Source organism: Astatotilapia calliptera, chromosome 7 (genome assembly GCF_900246225.1).
Source record: "Astatotilapia calliptera chromosome 7, fAstCal1.2, whole genome shotgun sequence".
NCBI lineage: Eukaryota > Metazoa > Chordata > Actinopteri > Cichliformes > Cichlidae > Astatotilapia > Astatotilapia calliptera.
In genome coordinates, this window is record NC_039308.1 from 52138825 (window position 1) to 52165689 (window position 26865).

Genomic DNA, 26865 nt, shown 5'->3' on the forward strand with positions numbered 1-26865 from the left:
CCACCTCGTGCCGTCTCCGTCCAATCAGGGAGCGGACTGAATTTAGCCAGCCCTCCTTCTGCAGAGAAGCTTTTGACGGTGGCATGAGTAAATTTTAATACCGAAAGTATTCCCGGCTATGTCCGCCGCCGAAATGGCTTCTGCGGCTTCAGAAGAAGCACCCGCGCTAAGCGACGAGAAAGACGTACCGACGGTGGCCACAAACAACGGCAATGGCGAGGAGAAGGAAAATGGCCCTACCGAACCGGAAACGGAACAGCCAGACGGTAGCCTAGAGCCGAAAATGGAAGCGGTGGAGGCGGAGGTTGGCGAGGAGAAGCCCGCTGCAGATTCAGACAAGGCCGCGAGCGAGGTGGTGTCAGACGACTGTGTTTCTTTGGGCGACAAGGAGGTGACAAATGCTCCCGGAGAGCCAGAGCCAGTAACGGAATCACAGCAGAGCCCGGGAGACGGTCACAGCGAACCTACCGGCGATAGCACGATAAAAGATGCTAAGGAGGAGACGGGAGAGGATAGCCGGAGTTCGGGGACAGACAGCGAGAAAAGCAAAACTGTCAGCGAAGATGGAGATAAAGCCAGCGCTGGTGGTGGGGAGATGGGTGACAAGAGGCGGGCGAGTGTGGAGATATCATCCTCGGATGGTGAACCCTTGAGCCGTATGGACTCAGAGGACAGGTTGGTCGGCGGAATAACTCTTGTAGTGTAGGTGCTGTTGTAGTACCCACCCACCCAAGTAGTGACTGAACGAGTGCAGGATGGCAATCCAGTCTTTGTTTTTTAAAGTTGTCTGTTTTTAGTGTTAAAGTTTAAATCTCACATTTAAAGGTAAGCACAGAGGGCCTTTAACCTCCAGCAGCTGGATGGGAAAAACAACTTTTCAGTGGCTATTCAGATCAGTGTGAAGTGTGGGGATGTATCTAATAAAAGGTTGTTAATGCTGAACTAATCAAATTGTAGCCACTTGAAATTTTAAACCTTATTTGTTTTGCGAGAACACTGCTGACTGTGAGCCCTTTGATGGAAGCACAGCAAATTTGTAATACTATGCTAAGAAGCTATGTGTACCGCACTCATTAAGTTGATTTGGCATGAGTGTTTGTGGCATGCATGGAAAATCCCTTTCAGCCCGAAGGCTTTCAAGCATAGCAAGTATGTAATATCAGCACCTGTTCTTTATGGCTGTGCAAAGCCATCTTTGTTTTATAACTGTGACACTGAATTCCTCCTTGCCCTCTCCTCTTGCTCAGTATCAGCAGTACCTTGATGGAGATGGAGAGCCTAGTATCCAGCGGGCGCTCCACCCCTGCCATGATGAATGGACAGGGTAGTGCCAGCCGCTCTGGAAACAAGTCGATGGCTTACCAGTGTTGCTGGGACCTCTGTCCAGAGTGCTTCAACTCTAGTCCTGATCTGGCAGAGCACATCAGGGGGATTCATGTGGATGGGCAGAGAGGAGGGGTCAGTAGACTGAAAAGTTTTGTAGCCTAGTACACTAGTGCCCCTTTTTGCTCTAGCTCAACACTAACTGCGAAGAGAGCCAAATCACAGTAGAGCAATTTTCTGTAATTGGACGACTTTAATTTAAATTTATAGTTGGCCATTTTCACTTCATCGCTTCAACACCCTGGCAAATCTAAAATAAAGGTCATCTGAATCCTTCTTTTGTTAAAGTGAACTGCATAATTCATTTTCTTACTAATTTCTAGTGACATCCAGTATGCCACTGCACACTCATAAAGCACCTTATGTGCCTATAATCTGATTAAAGTGAATGTTAAACTGCTTTTTCACCAAACACTGGATCCTTTTTTTGTAAGCAAAGTAAATAAAATTTTTGTTGCCACTTTTGTAACAAAATTACTTTTTTTTTCTATATCCCATAAATCAATTAATGTAACGTTCATGCAGTTTCACAAGTCATACTGACATCTTCCATCTGTTGGCGGAATTTGAGAAAAGGTTATTGAAAGTTTTATATTTTGTAATTAGTTTTTACTTTTATTTCATTTTGACTTTAGCTTAGTGTCAGTTACCTTCCAGAGTGGATTTTCTTGTTTTAGTTTAGCTTTTGCTGTTTGAAAATCTTTAGTTTTTATTAGTTTCGATGTTAGTTTTAGTCTTTGTAATTGTTTTTTATGTATGGAGGGCATATGTCAGAGGCAAGATTTAGGAAAACCAACAAAGGCGTTGCAATAAAAAAATCTAACTTATTTTAAAGCAGTTGACTCACACTGCAGACGTCAGGCAAGTTGTAATAGCCTTTTTTATCAAACTAACAAATACTAATGATATTTTCTCTATGTTTTCATATTACTTTTAGGTCATTTTCCAAGTTCCCAGTCGTGTGTTTGTTTTAATTTGAAAGTGTAGTTTTAAACCCCAGCCTTAAAAGGCTGATGTTATTTTTTGTCTCGTTGAACTAAAACGTTTCTTACATCTAATTTTCGTTTAGTTTTAGTTAACTATAATAACGTTGGTCTTTAGATAACAGGGAAAGTTAGGTTTAGATCATTTCACACATGATCTTAAAAAGGCCTTTCTTCAGGAGTCTTTATCCTCTGTTCAATATTCTGTTATGAACTATTTTTTCTCTCTGTAATCTCTTTTTATTTTGTCATGCTTGCCTGTCTGTGTTCCTCAGGTTTTTGTGTGTCTGTGGAAGGGTTGCAAGGTGTATAACACGCCATCCACCAGTCAGAGCTGGCTCCAGAGACACATGCTGACCCACAGTGGGGATAAGCCCTTCAAGGTAAAACCATAAATAAACTAAGACTTAATGTCCCGCTCTTCTCTTCATTGTCTCATTATCCTTCATAGTATGGGTAATATCCTGACAGGGCCATATGTTTTTCTTGTTTCTGCTTCTCTGCTGCAGTGTGTAGTTGGTGGCTGCAATGCTAGTTTTGCTTCTCAAGGTGGACTGGCTCGTCACGTACCCAGTCACTTCAATCAGCAGAACTCCTCGAGAATGTCTGGTCAGGCCAAACTCAAGGAGGACTCCCCTTCTAAGGCCGGACTCAACAAAAGGAAGAAGCTCAGGAACAAACGCAGGTGCTCCTTACGTACGTACCTTACAGGCGCACGCACCGATCTTATTCCAAAATGCTTCTCATTGTGCTTTTCTCTCCTTTCTGTGTTGAAAAGGATTACAACCTGAGCACATTTTTGAGGTCGCGCTGTGCTTGTTTTGCTTCTAAACTCCCACATGTCTTTGTTGGAAAAGTGAGAGCTGGACCACACACACAAACACCAACACAAACAGGAACTGCTGCCAGCTAGACAGACACACTTTCCACATGGCAAAGTGCTGCATTTCAGTAGGAAGTGTTTCATGTAAAAGTGTAGTTTCTCAATGCTTGGACAGGTACAGATCACTACCTCGTTGCAGGGTTTGCCTTAAATGGCCTGTTTATGCATTATGCAGGTATTATTTTTAATTTCTACACCTCTGTTTGTCTTAATTCTCTAAACAAGAGGTAGTTTAACAACACATGTACAACATTTTCAGTTTTGTAACCTTGGATACAGATGTGATTTGTGCAGTAGTAAACCACCCATCCACCAAGAAATATTGAGTCTTTAAGAGTCTTTTGTCAGGAGTTTTGCATATTCCAGTCAATTTGTAAATTGTGTATGCTTGCCATTATTACCAACTATTAATATATAAAACATACTTTTCTTAAATGGCAACTAGATTGCAATAATATGGATTAAGAAAATCCAAATCTGAACTGAGACATTTGACCTGTATTCTAATGCAATCGAAGGTAATATTCTGCCGTTCACACTTTCTGCTGATAGTCACCTACGCATACGTTCGCTGGTCGTGAGTCATATGTGGCAGTGGTTTCTAAGCGTTTAAGGTTTAGCTGAGGGGAAAAAAAATACAGTTACAAAATCCAAAGTTGTGTAATAGTTAATAATTGCCATATTTTCCTTGTTTGGTTGTCAAATCAAGTAAAGGTATGAAAATTTCCTTTCTCCTAAATGTATACTTCTGGTGATTTTTTTCATAATAATGTTTTTCCTTTCAAAGACTGCAGAGCGCTGTGTAAGTATTTTAGAAAACACGATGATGACAACTTCAGATGTTAAGAGGTCAGAGTTTTCTTTCTACTGAATTGTGTCACAGTTATTCAGAGAAACTAAAACAGTCATCTATTGTGTGAGTGCTGTAAAGTGTTCACACTGCATTTTCGCAGGAAATGCAAATTTTTCCAGTTTCATACAGCTTTCAATTGAGAGCTGTCATTTGTTTAACTTGTATGTACAGCTGGGCGATATGAGATTTTTTCATATCACGATATGTTTTTTTCATTTCAGGCGATAACGATATCTATCACGATATAAGCCAAATAACTATATTTGTAAGATTTAAATGTGCCGTTGCTCACAAGTAAAATGTGAAATAATCAGCAGCTTGTTTTTATTTAAATATTTATTTCCCATAATAAGTTCAACAGGGTAGATGTACTTAAGGAACATGAGACTTTTTCAGATAAATAAAGGCAAATATTGCAAACTACACAAAAGGCAGCCGCTAAAGCGTTTAAGTTTCAAAATAGAACAAATGAAACAGACTAAATTGTCAATTCCACTTAGAAACAAAATATTAATTCTAAAAATAAATCTTAGTTTGTTTTACAGAAGAACAGACAAAACTGACTAACTTTTGTCAATATCAAATAAACTGAGAACTAAAAGGAAATTCTCAATCTCTCCTTGTTGTATAGCTTAGCTTTTCAAACAGTTTTAACAGTTACTTTAGTCTGACAAAAGCCGAATGACGAATTAGCGCTTCCAGTCAGAGACTGAGGCTACGTCCACACGTACACGGGTATTTTTGAAAACGGAGATTTTCCGTTTTCGTTTTAAAAAATAATCCCGTCCACACATAAAGGCGGAAATGAAGGAAAACGCTGCTATGAACATGCCAAAGCAGCAGGTGGCGCTAGATTCCTAACCGTGCAGAAATGTTGGCCAATCAGAAGTCTAGAAGCCTCGGTGGGAAAAAGTAAACAAAGCTGGGGCATAGAAGCAGAACCGAGTCGTATGTGTGGAGGGACAGTAACTGTGTGTATATGTAAGCATTTAAACACTGCAGAGAGTAGAATTAACACTATTGTAGAAATTCATTTCACCGAAACAATAACGTGGCGCACAGTGTGACGCATGCACCAGTTTATTGTATTTCCAGACTTGCTTTCGGCACAATTTACAGTGCACGCTACTCTGTTTTTTGTCAGACTTGAAATAGCCGAAATACCTTCACACTACGGAGCTTCTATGGCTCTTCCGTTTGACAATCTCTCCGGCGTTGGAACCATTATCTGTTTTCTCTTCGGTCACGCGCGGTTGATTTTTTTTTTTTTTTTTAATTAAACTTTATTTACAAACAACAGTTTAACATACAAGGCACCATCATTAATCCGATTATGTTACATCCTCGGTTGAGCATTATAGCAAAACAAACAAACAAACAAAATGAACAAAAAAACCCCCAAAAACAACAACAATAAGCACAAAGTTAAAAGAGTTAGCACAAAAATAAAGAACAGTCATTGAAGGATTCGAACCAAAGGCAAAAACTAACGTGCAAAAAAAGGGCAGTCGTGATTATAAAATAGGGAGTTTTTTGTTTTTTTTAACATAGGTTAAACTCTTTAAATAAAACAACAAGTTTATGGGCTTTCTTGTTATTCACAAGTTTCAGCGATTTAGCCCAGAGTCTAAAGTCATTCAGCCATCTGTTTATACATGGTTTAGCTTTAAAGTATCTGCATTTGTGAATAAAAATTTTTCCCATTAACAAAATCGTCCTAATCAACAGGTCAAAATCTGCATTCTCAGCAAGTATTCCAAATTTTATTACTGTCACCGTCAAATGTGGTAACTGAATTCTCCTGGACTGTAGCCAGCTCCACATGTCAGTCCAGAAGGAGTGCACTGATTCACAGTTGAAAAACAAGTGATCCAGACTTTCAATATCATTTTCACAAAATGTGCAGGCGTTCACATCTAAATTAAATTTCCGTCTTAAGAATTCATTGGTTGGATAAACCTCATTAATGATTTTAAAGTGAACCTCTTTTGCTTTAGGGGAAAGAGGAAGTGAAATATACTTTTTTCTTATCGCCTTAACCTCCATGGTCTCAAATTCTTTAAGGATATAATTTCTTTTAACCGCTCGGTTGATTTTTCTAGTCGGCACACTCATTTCCTCCATTACGCGCTGGCTCCATTACCCGCTGGCTGCTTCCCAAACAAACACACGTGCGGCTTGGCACTTGTGCTGTACGTAACAAGTCCCGCGACGTGACGCTGCGGCTGTGATTGGTTCGGCTCTGCGCTACTTAGTTTGGATTGGCTGACCTTTTTTTTTTTTTTAATTTTATTTTTTTATTTTAAGAGGACAAGAGCGGCGAGGTCTATCGCGATAGCTTAATTTCTCTATCGAGTAAAAGTTATATCGCGATACATATCGTTATCGTTCTATCGCCCAGCTCTACTTGTATGGGAGCTGTTGTTACAAAAGATTAGTATTTTTCAGCTGTGAGATGATTGGGGGGCCCAAAATTGGACAAATGGTTTTATATAAACGTGTGTGTACATGTTTGGGACTTTGACTTTACTCCTGTTTTCTGCCTCCCCCCACCCCCCACCCCCCACCCTCCAGCGAGACCCCATGACTTCTTTGATGCCCAGACCATGGATGCCATTCGGCACAGAGCCATCTGCCTCAACCTCGCCACCCACATTGAAAGTGTGGGCAATGGCCACAGTGTTGTCTTTCACAGTACGGTATGTGCTTGACTGAATGTCTTGTAGTTTTTCTAGTGTCTTTTTTCCATTTTAATGGGTTTACACACAACGGGGGAGGGGGCGGTTCAGAGAGAGCAGGCTTTCTCCTTTTTTATGCTTTCCTCTTCTTCATGTCCAGCTTTAATTGGCCTCTTGCTGTGTTTGTTAAAGACTGGAAGAGTAGAGAGATTAAATCAAACACGCAGAAAGGGAAATGCATGTAAAATATTACGTTTGTTTTAAAGTTAGACCAGAAACAATTTTGGCTCCCTCTGGTCATATCTAAAACACTCTTTACTTATGTAAAATAAAAAAATAATTTACAGTTAAACTGATTTCCTCAAAATATCCTGATGTCTTAAAAATGTTAGTGCTAAGACTATTAACCACTAGGAATTCATTCACCAGATTGAAACACACTTTTTGGGCACACTGCAGGCCGCATTATTTGGAAAATAAAGCCATTAAAAATGGTTTAAAAATCACTAACAGCACAAAAATGGTAATGGAAAACAAAGGCAATAAGAATAGCTTTTTTGATTTCAGATGCAAATTTGTATGACTGACATTTGCTCATCAGCTATTTGTATGAGAATGAAAAAGCCTGGTGGCTGTCATGGTCATATGTGAGATGGTTTAGAGGTCCAGTTCACAGCTTTGAATTGGCAGAATTAAGGCCTTTGTCCATACGCCTGGCAGTCAAAGCAGAGACAGACTTCATTTTCAGACCTATCAGTATAACTCTCGGATGATACATTAAAAATAAAATAAAAGTCACTCAGTTGTTGTGAAGGGAGAAACGACACATGGAGAACAAACAGTAAATGTGCTTTTTCGCGTTTTTTAGCTGTGCGTTTGCACATAGTTTTGCTTTGGGGATTGACTTGCATTTGGCAGTTAGAGGTACTGCAGTTTTGGCCTTTCAGAGTTAATTTTTTGTGTCTTGGAAGTTGCTACTTTAGATCAGTGTTGGTCAAGTTACTTCCCCAAAAACATAATCCCGTTACTTTACTGATTACTTATTTTCAAAAGTATATATTACTTAGTTACTTTTTAAAAACACGATTTACAACCTGAATAGGTGATGAAGAAATAGATCTTTCAGCCCAATTCTACTTTTTCTGCATAATCTATCATACAAAGTGTAATCAAATGGAAAAATGTCTTTTTAAATCTCGTTTTATTAGTTTTAATCTTTTAACTTTATGCATCAAGCAAAAATTTAATTATATGCAACATTCTCTGACTGGAAGAAATTTGTTTAACATTTAAACCTATTTTCTGCACATTCCAGCACATAAAATATTTTGTTTTTTTGTGTGTTTACACTCAGTCTTTCAAATAGATGCCAGTAAAACACAGCAGAAAATAAAGTCAAAGACTCAGCGGTCCTGTTGCTCTATTTTCACCTGTAAAGCAGGAGTGGCATAGGCGGAGGTTTACCCTGGTGCAGGTGTGCCGCGGTCAGTTGAAGAATCCGCGAGTTTCTCTGTGAGTTTCCCATTACGTCATTGCACACTCGGTGCTTGCTTGGAAGTTTAGGGGTTTTTTCGCTGTAAAAAGAAGTTTTCTTCCCACGCACGGTGGACGCTAATGTTTTTGTCACTTTTTATGGAATCAAACTCAAAGTAAGGTCAGTACTTCCATGCTTTAAACGCTGCACGCTCATACTCTCTCCCACAATCGATATATGATCCACTGTTGATCTGCACACAGCTGTTGTCACGAATATCGCACTCGCTTACGTCATTGTCATGAGACATTCTCGCAAAAAAATCACGGTCTTAGTAACGCAGCGTTCCTACGGGAAAGTAACGGTAATCTAATTACCGTTTTTGCAATAGTAATCCCTTACTTTACTTGTTACTTGACAAAAGTAATGGGATTACAGTAACGTGTTATAAGTTATACACCCTTACTAGTTGGTCTCCGGGTTCTCGCTACTTTTGTATGTTAAAAGTCTATTTCTTATATAATTGGAACAGGACTTGATTTCTCTTGGCTCAAAATAGGCCCTTTGTGAATGAGTGCAAATGTACAGCTGATCAATGTACAGTTAAGGCACTGAGTTGGTTACATAATTTTATAGAAATTTGAGCTTTTTGCTGCCATTTCTAATGATTTGATAAACCAAAAAATCTTTTACTCTATAATGCAGTAAATAAGAAAACAAGGTTGGAACGCTTGTGTGTCAGAGCACCAAGATCAAATAAGATAAAGAATATTTTCAGGAAACACAGCTGAACTTTCCCAAAGTCATTTATCCGAAAGAACACATAAGAAATTAATAACATTTTCAACGATGGTTTAGACCTTCATCATCATAATGAGCAATAAAATTTGAAGCTGACTTTGTCTTCAGCGTCATCTAAATCTTTTGTCTTCCCTTCAGGGACACCAATAAAGCTGCTCGTTTGTAAATTTATGGCACTGTAATGTTACTTTTTGTACATCCCACATTTTTATTTATATATATATATATATATATATATATATATATATATATATATATATATATATATATATATATATATATATATATATATATATATATATATATATATATATATATATAGAGCAGATTTTTTTTCCTCTTTGCACTTGAATTGAACCTGTAGCAACAGCCCAAGGCCTGATGTTGTTTTTCTCTAAATCGGGCTTCACAGGAAAGACAATTGGTGTGTTTTATGTGTGCAGCTTTCCCCATTTTGAGCCTTGTGCAGAATACATTATTAATGTGTGGTAAAGTGCCCTTTTCACCTTAAACTGGAGCCACATGTGAGCTCTCATAGGAAGAAAAATCTTTTTTTCTGACAAAAATTCCTTAGATAAATGGAGTTTCTGTTAAGAAAACTTAACTGTAGCTGCTATTCTAATGCATTTCCACAAGGGAGCACTCTGACTCCAGTTCAGATTGAGTGATGTGGTGTTCTTCAAAAAGATTGAGGGGGGAGGAGTAAGGATCATCTGCTGCCTAATCCTCTTTTGTTCACATGGTGTACATGAAACACACACAGTCCCACTCCTTTCTCGGCGCAGTCTCTCTTTACATTTGTAAAGCAGCAGTTTTCCTGCCAGTGTCAGTAATTCTGTTTACACTTGTTATCTCCAGGCAGAAATCTATTCTATTTTACCGGCCTGTACCACTCTAGCTATGAAATATTTCCATTTGACATTTTCCCAAAAAGATATAACAATTCTTAAAAGCGTTGTTGTAGAGCATCACCATTGGCTGATCAGAAACGGGAAACAAAATGTCTCCCCTTTGGCCTCTAAATAAAACCAGCCTTTCTGAAAAGGGTTTTAACCACCATGAAAAACACACAGGAGTAAAAGGGTCGTTTAAAAACAGAGCCCGGTTCTGTTAAAATGTTTGTTTCGGTATTAAAAAGGGTATTTTGTACAACACATTTGCAGTTGTCTCAGTGATGACAACAATGATTCATCCAGTGTAATTTTTTGTGATGTTAGTAAATGAGCACACAATAAATCACAAATATGTAAGCGGTACAGTTCAAAGGAAAAACAAACAAATCTGGCCAGTTAGGTGCACATTAGTGTGTACACCCCTAAACGAATACTTTCTTGATGTACCTTTTGATTACTGACAGGGGTGTTTACACTTTTTGTATTCACTGTACCTCTTTAATGCTTGCATGTCAGCTATAGCAACACCCAGCCCTTCATTATTTGTTAGATTTTTTGTTTGTTTCTTTTCTGTTTTTTTTTTTTTTAAAGTAAATAATTGATGCATAAAGTGGGTGCAGCTGAGGAGTATTTTTACAGGACTCCTGTTCAGCTCTTTTCTCCTTTGCATTGCCTCTATAAACCTCAACCGGTCAGCTGCAGCAGCCAAGAATTTAAAGACAGGGAGGGAAAATTTGAAGATAAAGCTTGGGAAGAGGTTAAGAGAGGTAACTATTTGGACACAGAGTCAGAAGGAGGAAGAACCAGTCAAGGGAGGGAGAGTAACAGACTTGGAGAGTGAGGACAGGGAACAGGGGTTAAGTGAAGGTTAGGGTCATGGAATCGGAAGGAGATCTTGCCAGTTGGGCATAGATTTTTTTTCTCTGTAATCCCTGAAGGATTGTGGTGACGGGCTGCGATGCTGAGTTAGACCCCTGGCCCCAGTGGTCCCTCCCAGGCCTGGGGTTATGGAGCAAAGCCGTGGGGGGTTCTGTGGAGCTTGGCCAATGGGTCTGCTGACCTGTTGGAGCAACTCAGTCATGTTTATGATGGGATATTTTTGCTATTGCACCAATCTGCGTCATCCACAGCTTGACCCCATGACACTAGACAGGCACCCAGTTTTAGCAGGCCTGTCCTCCCCCAGCTGGATTCCTGCAATTTTCACTGCTTTGTTTTGGAGCCACATTAATATCTGCTGTTCACTCCCTAAGTCCTCCTGCTCTCTCTCCCTCCTATTCTTTTACTTCCCCCTCTCTTACCGTCCTCCCCTGGGTTTATAGAGGATTAAGATCTGTCCCTTAAAGCACAGACCATCATCATCAGACCACTCAGCTCACAAATCACTTCATGCTGCTTAAACACAAGCCCACTTCTTTACATACATGTTCATGGCCCTTTCAAGTGTAGGCTTGGCTTGTGATTATTAACCTGGTGCTACAAGGTGCCTGAGGGCATAAGTTAGCAGCTATGCATTTTTAAATAAAAAAGCAGTAAAGCAGCTGGTTAGTGCACTGAGTCTTACCCGCGGGGCTTAAGACACTCAAGTAGGGCTCACTCCAGCTAGCACAGGAGTTTGACTCTCGTATACAAGCCCTGCTGTTGTCTCTGAGAAACTGTTCCTCTCCATGTGAACTGACGGAGCTGGAGAGCTAGCAGATAAAGGAAGAGGGAGATAAGCAAGAACAAATGAGATACAGTGCTTATTTATGAGATGTGACTAATAGTCTGAAAGGAGTTTTTACATCTTCTGAGGACTAAGTTAGAAAGTTGGAAGAGGCACATCTGAGAGCATTTTAAGTAGAATCCAGTTAGCAAAGAGGTGCAAGTCTGTTTTGATTGTTTGTTTTTGCTTGAGTGAGATATAATATCGGTAGGGAAATGTACTCGGGCAGCACGGTGGCACGGTGGTTAGCACTGTTGCCGCACAGCAAGAAGGTCCTGAGTTCAATTCCAACATCAGGCCGGGGTCTTTCTGTGTGGAGTTTGCATGTTCTCCCCGTGTTTGCGTGGGTTCCCTCCGGGTACTCCGGCTTCCTCCCACCGTCCAAAGACATGCACTTAGTGGGGATAGGTTAATTGGATAACCCAAATTGTCACTAGGTGTGAATGTGCGAATGAAAGTGAGTGCGAATGGTTGTCTGTCCCTGTATGTTGGCCCTGCGACAGACTGGCGACCTGTCCAGGGTGTACCCCGCCTCTCGCCCTATGACAGCTGGGATAGGCTCCAGCGCCCCCCGCGACCCTGAAAAAGGATAAGCGGAAGCGAATGGATGGATGGGATGGATGGAAATGTACTGTATCACTTTCTCCTATAATATATAAACAGGTGCTCCAGACTTTTTCCTCTAATTTGAATTGTCAGAAACTGCTAACTACGTGGGGTCATTGGGGTGGCTGGAGCCTATCCCAGCTGTCACATTCTGAACCGGTCAGCAGTCCAACAGAGACAAAACGCAGAGCGACAGATAACCACATGCTCTCACAGCCACACCTGCGGTTAATTTTAGATCGGGACTTAACCTTTCATGCAAGTTTTTGGGAGGAGAGACCCCCGCTGGTACAGGGAAGACTAGCAAACTCCAAAACCAGTGCTTTGTGAATAATAATGAATATTTGAAAGTGACTTAAACTGGCAGTTATCTCACGGCTGTTTGCAGCTGTGACATTTGCAGACTTCCTGATTTATATCACTGTATGTCACATTTCAGTGTATCACACTGTATCACTGTGATACCATTTAGAACTGCCTGTTATCACGGGCAGTGTATCGAGATACGATCAGATGGTAAGTAACTCTTTTAATTCCCCAAGCTATTAATCAATCACCCTGTTTTAGGTGCTTTGATATCCCTCCTTGTGTTTGTCAAGACTTGTGTGTCTGCACACTGTATTGCAGACAAAGGGAACATGGTTGATCTGCCAACTTGGCTGCTGTTTGCAAAGCGTCTAGCAGACAATGTTAAGGCACAAGTCCAGAAACAACAAAATTAATCTCACCTAACCTAGCCTAAATAGTCCTCGTTTCATTTTTTTTGTTTTGCTTATTTTAAAGTTAATCAGTTTATTACAGGTCATGTTTGTGTCCTCCTTGCTTTCCTCAAAACATCACAAAGGTGGAGGAAGATGAAAATACATAATTTGTCAGATTATCCATCAATTAGCTGTATCTGTTTATCATTGAGGTTAGTGGGATCTCAGATAAATAAAACAGATTGAAGCTACTTAAAACACAAAAATCATGCGTTTTGTGAAATGCAGGAGCCGTTGTAAGAGGAGGAGAGCGAGTCTTGCCTCTGTCTCTGTGTCTTGTCTCAGTGGAGCCTGCTCCTTCCTGTCCTCAAACCAGTTTCCATCAATGCCAGAGCTAGTCCCTGGAGTCACAAAAATAATCTCAAAAATTCATGTGCGTAAGAGAAGTTCTTCACATGTGAGCTCATTCACAATCCTAAAAACAGACGCCCTCAAAAAAAAGGCAATTGACGCAAGAGGTTATATCTGTGGCTATTTTTGCCTCTCCTGGTTATTTTTCTTGCTTTTCTTTTCCCTACTGACAATATTTGTGAATTCCACACCAGTTTACTATAAACCAACACAGCATGAAAGATGAAATGCTATGCATGAAAAGGGCTAGATGGGGAGGAAGTCTTGTATAGTCTCAACTGTATTTTCAAAGAAGAAAAGCCTTGAAGTTTGTAGCTGCAGTGGCTGTGCAAAAGGTTTGTATTGAAACCAGAAACCAAAGCAAAATGAACACAGGTTTGTGATGCAAACATTCCTCTGTAGGAGTTGGTCTCCGCTAAACGCATTCCTGCCTAACGTGTTGAAGCTTTCGGTTGCGACATAACCCGCAACAGGAGCAGTGACTTTGTGACGATGGAAATGTCTCATGTGCTTTATCTTCTGTCTGAATTAGTTTCTTGGTCTTGCAGTGTGTTGCGGGGCATAGAGCACCCTGAAAATAGAAATCTCACTGAGCTCTCACATGCATTATTAAGACCGGCTGATGATTACACTAACAAGCAAAATGAGCACTGAATCACTTGGTAGGATGTTTGAAGCATGTAACCGTATTATTCATTAGAGAGGTGAGGCCAGAAATAAGACGCATCTTTGAAGCCTTTTCTCCACAGATGCGAGAGAATGCTGCAATACAGACTAAACCCGATACGTCTGTGCTCATGTAAAGCAGCAAAAGGGGCTTGAAATGTAAAGGTTAACAGCCATTTGGGTTAAATTATATTCCTGTGTAAATACTTTGTTCTGAATCTTCCTTGCTGAAGCCAGCTTAATATTTTGTTTTGTTTTGTTCCTCCCATGATTGTCTGTGTAGGTGCTAGCCAAAAGGAAAGAGGGGTCTGGCAAGGTCAAGGTTCTTCTGCATTGGACACCTGAGGACATGTGAGTAAAACTTTTCCTACATGTTATTATAGATCTGCATGAGCATTTGCCTTATATTAAATAATATACAGGGTGTAAGCTTTCGATTTCATAGTGCTTTAGTTCCTTAGCTGTTCACTGGCAATGATCGAAACACATACCGTTAGAAAGGAGGGATTTGTGAATTTCATGTGGTTGCCAGTATGTAGTAATAACGACTGCAGTGTCTCCAGGGATGGGTTTGACTATCGTATGGATATATGCCACGAGTCTGGAGGGAGACACATTTTGTAAGCTTTATATGTAATTTTTAAAATTTACTGCAGGCTTCTATGTCCATTACTTTCAAAAATATATCCTTTTGAAATGGGATGCTTGTTTTTGATAGACTGTGTATAAGCCAAAAAATAAGTGCCAGCATGTTTTAAAGATGTTTTGGCAGGCCTCCTCTGACTTCTAAATTGTGAGACTATTCATGCTTCAGGGGCGTCTGTATGAACCATCTTGGGTTTTGAACTGAAACTGAACCTGACACTTACATGTCTGCCTTGTAAACGGGACAGTCTTTAAGTTGTTGTAGTAACCTTGTCGTGCAAATACTTCTGGGTCTGACTACGAGATGAACTTATTCACTAGTTTAACCCCACTGAGAAGGAGAAGACGTGCACTCTGACATTTGTTAATAATTAATGTGGAAATGTTAAAAAGTAATATACTTTATTTCTATAGGACCTTGCAAAACTCAAAGTTACAAGGTGCTTGGGGGTAATGGTCTGCACTGATATAGTCCCATTTATCCTTGTTTCTCATTCGCACACTTGCACACTAATGGTGGCAGCGCAGCCATGCTCACCTACCATCTGATTTGGTGTCTTGTCCAAGGGCAGGTTTGCAGCATACTTTACCACCTCAGCCATGGCCACACAATAATAATAATTTATACTAATATTTGTAAGCCATAATATGTAAATGTAACCAGTGTACAACAAGGCAGCTCAACACCTCTTGTACAAACCTCCACATCTGTAACAATCCAAAGACTGAACCACTTGTACAAAATTTACCTCTTTGAGCTGTAGCCGTTTGTACGAGTATGTGTCATCCAGCTGCACATGCAGCGATCTGGGCTTCCTTCATGTCGGGGCTTGTTATAAATCTTCCTTACTTGGCTGAATGAATGGATAAACTTGTACTAAGCCCACTGAGACTTGGACCGTTCTGCACAGTCATCACCCGTTTAAATGCCTTTTGCCAGCTTAGCCTTCCTGGGCTCAGTCCACTGGAGGTGAACATTGGAAGCAAAAAGAGAGAGAGCTTCACAGAACTCTGTGATTGTCAGTAGGGCTTTTGCTCACGGGTAGATCCAACCAAACTCCCAACTCTCCCACACTCCTATTAAAGGTTTTGACTGAAAGGCATCTGAAAATGATCAGAATGCCGACTGAGAAAGAGAACAAGGATGACTAGAGATAAGCGGGAAAGAACTAGAGAAACAGAGAAGGAAGGGAGCGAGAACAAGGTCAGTGGTGGCAAAGAAATAGTTTGAAAACAAAGGGACCTGGCAAAGACGGGAGTACTGGCACAAGTTTGCAAATTCAGCTGTCTGCTAAAAGCTTCCAGTGAACAGACTGTAGAAAAATCTTTATTCTCTGATGTTTCTGCAGTCCATCCTCCTCTTCTTTCCTTTTCCCATCTCCGATCCACCTCTACAGCCTTCTGCTTTCCATGCATGTGGGAGTTTAATCTAATGTGGGGAGAAATAATAAGGGAGTGGGGAAAGGAAGAGAGAGATGAAGTTTGGTGATTAGGAAACATTTCTTCAAATTAATTTCCAAACAGAGAGGACAAAGATTGAGATTGATGCTGAGACCCCAAAGACAGATGCAGGCAGAATAGATGAGGAAAGAATAGGAGGGAGAGAGATGGAGGAAAGTGAGAATAGGAGTTGGGAGCAAAATGGCTGTGGGAGTGAGAAATGTGAGGAAGAGGCAGAATGAAATCAGAGGGAATGAATGATAGGGAGGGGATTTAACAGAAGATGGGAAGGCAAGAATGAGACGCCTTGGTTCATGGCAGAAGAAGGGCAGTGGTAGTACTGAGTTCATACATTTGCCTTGGGCAGAGGAGTGCTTGGGTCATTAATATGGATAATTATCCCATTACGGAGGGGGGTTACAGTAATGTCTTAAGCCGTGTGGTTTGTGAGGGTGGCTTGAGTACCTCAAACAGATGAAAGTTGACCAGGGGAACCGAAACTAAGTTGCTTGTACAACATTTGCGAGGCTGTCTTTTCTATTAAGTTTAGAGGTGACTATTTTTGCCACCTCTTGTTGGATAAAGTTCTTTAGTCTGTCAGGCTTCTTTCTTACAGAGGCACATTTTTTTTAGTTTACATTGATTTTCGGGGCACATTTACCGCGTTTGTAAAACAATAAATCTATGAATTTTCAGACAAGAAGCTTTTCAATCCATAGCCAAGAACCTGTGCCAGGTCTCGTTAAACTAGCAAGAAAGTAAGAAAAGAACACTTGATCTCATTCGGCCTCGTTCACTAATACATGCATAGAAATGTTCTTACCCTGCACAAGAAATGAAAGCTCATGAAAAACTACCCTTGGATTTATTAGACTTGCACACTGACCACTGTAGTCTTACCGCCACACATATGTTTGTGAGTTCAGAATAATTTAAGTCAGTCTGGCCTTATTTCTCTTTTTAAGAAAGCATATTTACCTTGAGGAGAAGTGGAGAAAGTGGTGAGGATGTTGTAAGAACGAAGTATGCTTTCTCCCAGCTAAAAACTGGAAGAGAAGACAAGTTGGAAGTCAGAAAAGGCGCAAAGTGTTTCCATGGGAGTGACAATGAGGTCAAAACAAAGTGAACTGACGGAGGTGCCTGATATCTTTTCCACTGACAGGCTCATTGTGGGTCTCGGGGGGAGTTTTGACACTAAGGTAATACGAAATACAGACTAATAGACCAAAAGAAAAAGAAACCTGGTAGAGAGAAAAGAGCAGCAGATCAGCCCGAAATGAGAAACACTCAACAATGAGTGAAAAACATGTTATCAGATCTGTGGGATAGTGCAAGGAATTAGACTGTAAGTGATGACATCACTTATAGGATGAAAAAAGTCACAGCACACACTGCCTAGTTTGTGAGGAACTGTAAATGATGATAAAGCAGACAAAGTGTCGAAAGTCACTCCATCATCATTTGTCCTACACACATCTGAGGCGGCTCTAAATGTGTAATTTGGTAGAATACCCTAAGGATAAGGAAGAATGTAAGCATATAGGCTGCAATGTGCATGTGTGCACATATGTTTCTCAGCCACTGAGTCAATGATTAGCTGTGTGAATGTGGGAAGTCATGTTTATTAATGCTCAAGCTAACCATTCACTGTGTGACTGACACTCATTAACTCCATTTGGATTAATGAGTAACTGATTAACATGAGCCATTATGAACTGAGATTTACCAGCAGTTCACTGAGGAGGAAAAGGGGGATGGGAGGGCTGGGAGAGAGAGCGAGAGAACCATAATTGGAGTCTAATCTTTGATGGATGGGTGAGTGGATTCCCCTGCACGCTGTTGATTGCTTTTGAATAACTAACACTAGAATACACAGTCACTGACAATGAACACCTCCAGCCACCGAATCTGTCCTGCACATAGTTATGAAAAAACTAGACGGAGCTTATATTTCCCAACATGGATTTATCTCTTAAATGTTTATGTTTTTTTCCCCAAATTCAATTTTTTTTATTGCTTTGTTTACTTTTAGGCAGCTGCCATACAAGCTAGTGGAGATCTAACAAAAAAGCAACAGTTTCCAAAAGAAGCACCTTTAATATTTATTCTAGTCACTTAAGCAGAAGCAGTTTTATAAAAAGGAAAAAAAAAAAGGGGGGGGGGGGGTATTCACTGTGTAGAAAAGAAAAAAAGTGTAAAATTAGATTTTCTTTTTTTTCCCCTGCTCTGTTTTCAGTCTGCCCCGGGGAACTTTGTCACAAGTTTGCAAGAGTAAGCATGCAGAATTGTCTCTAAATGTACTAAAGATCAATGTAGCTTTGATCTATGATGTCTGACTACATTTTGAAAGCGCACTGGGGGTATTGTCTGGTGGGTCTCTGACCAGTTACTTCTGCACCATAAATTTTGACACGAGGCAAAAGAATTAATGCATAAACCTGCATCACTGCTATTTCTAAGTTTGCTTGTGAAACTCGAGCTGCTAATTTGATCTGATAGGAAGAAAAAGACCGTGTCAAGAACATCCACTTCCTTCCACGCATTCTGTCTGTAGTAGACATGTATGTAAGCCCCCCCCTCTCCTCTCAAAAAAAAGAGAATAAATTTATTTTTATTTTAGGAAAAATTAGTGTGAATGTCCATTTGATGTAACCTATGCTCTATTTACTATGAATGGGTTTTTCCTGGCTGAGAGTAGAGTAGGTGTGACTTGACTCCTTGGCAGTAAGCATAATAGAGTGAAGGAGGAGGTTATTCTTTGAGCATTTATCATGTTGATTACATTTTTTTTTTTTAATTGTTAAACTGATTTTGGTTAGCACTGTTGCTATTTTTACCAACTAGGTCTTGGGTTTGAATCTGTGGTGTAAACCTGACTAAGCAAGGAGTAACGTGATCTCTGGGAAGACAAAACGCATCTAAAATCTCAGAATTTCAGAAGTTTGAATTCGTTTTTAAGAATATATAAAAGTATATTGTATTTTAAATAGAACCGTTCCTAAAGTATTGTGGTGTAAAATCGTAATAGGAAGTTGGGGTGCCGATGGGGTGTAGCCTCTCTTTAGGCTGCAGTGAGTTTTATAGTCAATGAACCGGCTTTCTGAGCCTCCTGTTCTTTGTAGTTTATCAGGACACTTCATATAAAGCCATTTAATATTTTACCAATCTGATTATACTCTTTAGTGGTTTATGATAAACCTTTTGCTTCTGTCACCACTGGGAGCTTCAAGGCCTGGAGCCAGCCATCAATTCAGGGTTGAAGACGAGCTTCACTCTGGCAGGCGTTCCCCAGTAGCTTTCTCAACAGAGGGCCTCCCGCACAATATACATTTCTGGCTCATAAAGACGCGAGGCAAATAACCTTCCCAATTCTCCTCCTGAAAATAAAACAAATCCATTTGTCTTTATTTGGTTTATGTGACTGAATGGGGTTTTTCGATCTTTTAGGGCTTTGAAAATGTGCACGTGTGTTTGTGAATGATATGAGCACTTTGGGAGTGTTTGTGTGTGTGTATTTTCGACACGTGCAACATGCTGCCCCCACTCCCCCCAGTGCAGCCTTCTTATGCATTTCCCAGACACAAGGATATAATAAGTCATCAGTACCACAGCGCACTTACTGTGAGATGTTTACATGTGTAAGTACGAGCACACACACACACACACACATACACACACACACACACACACACACACACACACACAGGTGTTTACTGCATTTTTAACACTCCGCAGGTCCACCTCTGTCATTTGAGGTTTGCTTTGGAGAACGACACTAACTCAAGAGTAATCCAAACTGTAAAGCTGCTTTGAAGGGGGCTGTTTCTTGTCGTATCTCTGCCTCTTCTCAGCTTCCTCTTTCTTCTCTCCCCACCATTAAAGGGGATAGAGGGACTTTGTGCACTGCAGAATCAAAAAGGAAAACAACTTAGCATCACACTTCTTTACTTTTTTCAAACTTAAAAAACAACAACAACCAAACAGACAGCATATGCCCTTATCATTTGCATGAGCAAGCTATGTTTTTGCATGATTTAGGGTATTTTGTAGTCCTTTGCAACCACACACTTGAGCAAAGGCATATATATACATTATGCAGCTAGCAGCACCTTCCAGGCACTTAAACATACCATAAAAGGGTTTTTGCAACTACTGAAGTGAATCATTTTACTTTAATGTCTGCCATCCCTGCCTCCACTGCCACTTCATTTTGCTTTCCCTCCTTCCATACTTTCCTGTCCTTCATTTGTCAGTTTTGCATTATATTTTCTCTCTTTAGTTCTTCACCTCTACCTTCAACTCTGCAACATCTGAAGCGATACCTGCACACCATAATGCTGAATGGGCTGACTAGGCATGTGAATGACTGATTTGGCTTGGTGACTGCATGCTTGCCTAGCAGCCGTGTGTGTGTGTGTGTGTGTGTGTGTGTGTGTGTGTGTGTGTGTGTGTGTGTGTGTGTGTGTGTGTGTGTGTGTGTGTGTGTGTGTGTGTGTGTGTGTGTGTGTGTGTGTGTGTGTGTCTGTCTCTGGGGGCTCCTGTGATGACGCACATAGTGACGGGGGAACGCTGGGGGTGGAGACGGGGAGGTGGGGGCTGTAGGAAGGAGGGGAAGCGCAGCAGACTTGCTAAGCTCTTTGTTTCTTTCTTTTGCACCTCAACTTGCCACGCCATTACTCGGCACACTCCCATACTGTGGGTGCAGTAAGGTGCTACTGCTCAGTTCAGCATTTAATATAACACACTCTCTAATTGAATTTTAAGGGGGAATATAATCAGTCTGTTGTCATTGTACTTCTAAGCCAGTTTTTCCATTTTGTAGTAAAATTTGCAAAAGAAATCACTGACACATACGATCTGATCATGCAAATGAGAGGAAGGTACACTTTTTCCACCCTTTGTGTGTGCTAGTCTGGTCACTTGTGCACGTATGTCTGTTTCTGTGGTTTGGTTCCTTATAGAAACATACCTAGTCTTCAGAGATAGGTGTTAACGTGTTCATTTGACTCACTGAGGCTACATCTTTCCCACCCTGCTCCGTTCGACCCTACTCCCACTCCGTCCTCGGTATCCTCATCTTCGTCTTGTAACCTTGAAATCTGACCACATGTCCTCTTTCTGCATGTGTGTGCTGTCTCGCAGACTGCCTGACGTGTGGGTGAATGAAACAGAGCGATCTCAGCTGAAGACTAAAGTGGTGCACTTATCCCAGTTGCCACAGGACACAGCCATGCTATTAGATCCCAACATCTATCGGTGAGTGTGTGACAATGCCAGTGACCTTTTTGTTTGCATGCATGCATGTCTGAATGCACAATGGCACAGTGCTGCAGATCGGTGTTTTACTGCAGTCAAATACATGGGTAAATATTACCTAATTAAAATGACACTTGTGTGTTTAAGGTTTTTGCCTGCACAGCTATGTGTATGTGAGAATTTCTGCAAGTAGGTCTGTCAGGTTGTTTGTGTCCATGTGCTTTACCATTCTTCCAGCAGGTGGCACCAACTCATGATTTTAGCAGATTGGATTCAACAACCTGATACAGAGAAAACACGTTTTGTGTTCCTTGTAAGGCGAAAAACATTATCTGTTGTGCAGGCTGGTCAGAGAGGTCAGCTTTTGGTTAAAGTACAGATGCATTTTTCTGTTACTTGCATATATGCAGATTGCATTTTACTGAGCAACTGATAAATTCATAAAATGAATAATAAGTTGTTAGTGTTGCTCTCCACATGACCCTGTTTTTTTTTTTTTTTTATTTCTTTTGATTTTTTAAAAAAAATGGAACTTGTCACAATACAGTTTTAATACAGGAAAAAGTAATTTCCTGCTGTTGTGCAAATGCAACTCAGTGGACCACGTTTTCTGTCTTCAAGTGCACCACACACCACTAAACATTAGCTATGATATTATTTGAATCCTGCACAGCTCTTCTAGACTTGCACTCGTCACTGACATGAGAAAACAAGGGTAACTTTATGGCACCCCATAAAAGTCTGAAAATGAATCCTGAAAGAGGAACAATGTGCCTAAAATAACAAAGTGGTCATCTTACCAGAGATATATGGCACACAAGTGTGCTAATCAGCACACAGGCTGGCTGATTTTAATTAGAGGTGAAGGCTCAGTAACTGCAGAGGCTGCTGCTGGACTCTGGTTTCATAGTTGAATATAACCGTCAGCACCTAGCCAATTTATGTCAAGGTTGTCCTCGTGCATGAAATCCCAAAACAAATGTTGTAGCTGCTGCTTATGGCAGCAGATATTATTTGTTTGGACTCCTGTTCATGTATATGAGATGGAATAAAAGACCGTCATAGTGGCAGTGCTTCCGTGATGAAATGTATCCGCCTGAAATCAGCTCAAGCACACGAAGATTCTCTTGAAAAAGTGTCTTGATGCATGCTAAATCGTCCAGGTAAGGATACCCCACAGAGTTGAGTCTGTTCATCTGGACGTAGTGTTTTCTATCTACAACGTTTCTCCCACTAAAAACGCTACGTGCAGATGAACAGACTCAACTCTGTGGGATGTCCTAAAAATGTTTCTTTCTTTTCAGAGCACTTCCTCAAAAGCGTCTGAAGCGCAGGTAAGCTGAACATGTTCAACATCGAGGTGTTTGTGAAGTATAAATAAAATCATTTTAAAAAATGGATTTTAGACACTCTCTACTATATACAAAGGCATGTATGTTGGTTCAAAGCCAACTAGTAGTCATGTTAATCAATTACAGCAGGTACACAAGTAACTTGAATAGGCTATTAATGTGAACCTGAGCTACAAACGAACAGTACAGGACTTAAAGGAGCAACTGGATAACAATATATTTTATGTAGTTTACTTACTACAGCATCATTAATATACACACACACACACACACACACACACACACACACACACACACACTGTTTATACGAATTATTTTAGTGAAGTATTTAAAGTGGGAGCTTTGTGGAAGTTTGCAGCAGCAACAATGTTTTCAGTGACGTGCAAAAAGTCTCAAGACACGCTTAAAACATATATGCGTGAATCATTAAAGTCACATCAGACTCTTGTGTGAAGATGAGTGCATGGTTTTTGAAGTTCACCGTGGTGTTGGTGCGTGTATGCAGATAAGACAGAACTGCTGCCTCATTCTTGCTCGCCACCTCGGCTGTTAAATACACATATGCAGTTGAAATGTCTTTTTTCTTCCCGCTGTGACGTAGATCAAATGATGCACTGACGATAATGTTCGTGCGTCTGCAGTGTTGCTACCCGTGGCTGTGACTTCCCTGTAGTGAAATATCATTACAGAGGATTACTTATCGCCCACAGCTCGGCAGTTCCTGTGTAGCATGAAGCCAGTTAACTGAGAAACAGGCCATTTTGAAGCCACAGCCTTTGGCAATTGTTAGCCTCATTCAAACATTAGCTCTTATTTGGACTTTGTTTATTATTCCATTAATTGACCGCAGTAGTGAAGTACATCCAAAAAAGGAAAAAAAAAATGCACTAAAAGCTCTTAATGTAAAGAAGTCAGCTCAGTGTCTGAACACCGAGGATAGATCCAGTTTTTTTCTTACTGAAATCTCTTTGCTGGCAGATTAAAAACTCGAGTCTCCATCTCTGTTTCTCTCCTGTCTTTGTGCTCAGCCTGTAAGGGGTCATCTTTGGACTTGATGCTTAAGTTGAAGTTCCTGTATGGGACGCTCTTCATCCGTCTCTGCTGAATGGGGGGAGTGACATGGCGATAAAAGGAAACAGGCTTTTCTGCAGTTCTCCTTTTCCCTCTCCAGCTTTGTATATAAAATGATTGTTGTAGCCAAGTGTGATGTCAAATGGGACTGAAAATTTTTAAAACCTTTGTGTTTAACAGAAAATGAAATGAATGTTGTTGTTTTTTTTTTAAACAAGAACCAAACATATTAACTCCAAGTAGTGTAAAAAAAACTGCAACAAAAAACCTGTTTTGTGCAAGCTTGTCAGATAACACAGCATCATTTTATAGCTGTTTTGTGTAAAATATTTATCCAGATTTGTAACTTATTTTTATACCTTGAAAATACTGGTGTACTGTGGATTTCTGTGAAGGTTTTGAATAGAACCGTATTTACTGTGATAATATATGTAAGCTGTCACCTGTAGGGATACTTGGAGATTTTCTAGTTGTAATTACGTTGTACGTCTTAACAAATTATCCTATTTATAGTTACTGAATGCAGTACTGTTAACTATGTGTGCGACGGTGAAGAGTGAGGCTGTGCCGGTCGTCAGACAGTTCAAATGGTGTCTGGAGCAATAGGGACACTACAGTGTAGCTCTTAATCTCACCCAATCTGTAGACAGCGTGCCAGAAAATAAAAGGCAGGCATGTAAAATGTTTAAATTGCAGCAACTAACGCGGCCTCCTCTTCCACAAGTAACACGAACTGTATGTATCATAGTTGTTAAATGTTCATTGATTAACATTACCGCTATTTAAGCACTCAAGAAATATTGGTAAGTGTTTTCTACGTAATGTTTGAAATTAACTATTGTGTTTGTAATAAAATTGGGGAAATGATGTTAATGAATTGAACTTGTATCTGTAATGATCCAAATGGCTACATTGGCAATGGCGCAATCCACTGTTGCGTGGCTGTAGTGGAGTGTAAGTTCTTTAAGGGTGTGCTGGAGGGATTGGCTTTACTTGGCATCCATTAGCAGAACAGCTTTGGGAGCATGCTGTGGAGAAGCTAATGACTGGGCTGGCAGAGCAGGGCCACTGCCAGCCTCAAATGTTGGTGAACATGCCTGCAGAGAAAACAGAGTTCAGGGAGAGGTCTGCTACAGTGTGGCTGTCCTGCTCGTCAATATTTCATGCACTGGTCACACATACAAAATTCTTTTGGACTCCAGTGCCTGAAACAGTGTGGCTGAAGGTTTGCTTTTGTGAGCGTTTCTAATATCTGCAATGGTCTGTTGAAGCTTATAGAAATGTTTATGGCAAATGATAATAATGTAATGTTCTAATAATGTAGGCAACTCTGTGTCAGCATGAAATCTTCATAGTCCCACTGCTGGACCAGTTTACATTTTTGGTACTAATATGTGAACCTTTTGATACGGAAATAAATAAATGTTTGTTTTGTTTCTTTGTGGGTCCTTGGATCAAATTTTTAATTTTGTTCACTCAAATATTCTGGTCATTTTTAGCTATTCGAGTGTTTAGAAAAACAGTTTCTTCTGTGTGTTCTTAGAGTCAGTATTTTTGTGGTTTTGCCTCTGTGCAGATCAAACAATATGTCACTGAAGTTATTTCTTTTGCCTTTAATTTGTATGATTTTGTATTTTGTATTTTTTTTTTTTTATACACAGTCCCCCTTTTTCAGAGATTTGAATGTAACTGGACAGTTTACCTAATGGGCAGCTTCATGTCCAGGTGAAGTCTCTTTTCCAAATAAAACCTATCAGAGAAAAATCAATAATCTGGTTCCTGAATGAATCCAGTGTTCAACTCGGCTTACAAAAACGCTTTAAAAACCATAATGACAGAATTATTTTGATGGTTAGGAATAATAGCTTCACAACATCTAACCAAGTCACGAACACAATGTCAATGACGGGATTACAACCAGGCGAAAACTACAAATTATGTTAAGAACAATGAGGCCAGATTAGACTTTGCCAGAAACCACCTAAAAGAGTGCACAGTTCTGAAAATAAAATCTTTGGACAGATGAAACAAAGGTACACGTGTACCAGGATGATGGGAGAAGGAAAAAGTATGGAGAGACACCACACTATCTGTCAAACGTGGTGGAGGCAGTGTTATGGCATGGTTGTGTATGGCTGATGGTGGAACCAGATCATTGGTGTTAACTGATGATGATACTCTCTGATCATATTCAGTCCAATGCTGTTAAACTGATCAGACAGAAGCAACCTCAAGGTAAAGAAATGATATGTTCTTCAATGGCCAGATCAGTCACCTGATTTAAAACCAACAGAGCATGCTTTTGAGTTACTAAACACAAAACTGAATGTAGAAACACCTACACAAGCAGTAACTGAATGTGAAGGCAGTCTAGGCCTATAAGAGCATATCAGCATTTGATGATGTCCCTGTGTTCTCGACTTCAGGCAGTCAGTGACTACAAAGGTTTTTCATGCAAGTACAAAAAAGAATCCTTATAGTTAAAATCATGTCCGGGTGTCCAATGAATTTTGAGTCTGTGAAAACGAGGGACTGTGAATAAAAAAAGGATGTAACCTAAACAGTTACTGTGATACTTGTGTAAAACCCCTCGAATTAAAGCTGAAAATCTGCACTCCAATCACATCTTGATTTCTTGGTTTAAAATCCATTGTGTTGGTGTACAGAAGCAAAACCACAGAAACTGTCTTTGTCCAAAAAAATCATGAACAAAACTGCAGCAAATTTAAATCCATTAATAAGCAGGAATTTGTCATTAAGAAATCATGTAATGTGAGTCCGGTCAGTGCATCATTTACAGTAACTCTCAGTAAGTTGTTTATTGTGGAAGTCAGTGACATTCTTTTCAATCCACTGTTGGTCATTACTGCAGAGTCCATTTATCACCCTGTGATGAGTTTTCCACTTGAAAACGCAGATCATTATTGAACTATTTCGTAGATTAATTGCTTTTATAAACATGCGATATAGCTGACCTGGAATCCTCAAATTTAATATTAATATAAATTACTTAATAACATTCAAAGCACCAACAACATACAACTTTGGGAATGCTTCTTGGCCT

At 40.2% G+C, this 26865-nt stretch overlaps 1 protein-coding gene across 3 annotated transcripts; it reads left to right on the forward strand.

Moving 5' to 3' along the window:
- On the forward strand, window positions 1-25241 carry LOC113026587 (zinc finger protein aebp2-like). Of its 3 annotated transcripts, XM_026175531.1 has the most exons (10): window positions 1-675; window positions 1248-1458; window positions 2642-2749; window positions 2876-3062; window positions 4037-4051; window positions 6677-6801; window positions 14321-14388; window positions 21265-21378; window positions 22683-22712; window positions 23759-25241. In XM_026175531.1, exons 1-10 carry the CDS (start codon window positions 119-121, stop codon window positions 23763-23765), a joined length of 1422 nt encoding a protein of 473 aa, XP_026031316.1. In that variant the 5' UTR covers window positions 1-118; the 3' UTR covers window positions 23766-25241. The 3 variants fall into 3 exon arrangements, with proteins under 3 accessions (XP_026031316.1, XP_026031318.1, XP_026031317.1); XM_026175533.1 differs by lacking the exon at window positions 22683-22712; XM_026175532.1 differs by lacking the exon at window positions 4037-4051.
- Window positions 25242-26865: the final 1624 nt, after the last annotated feature.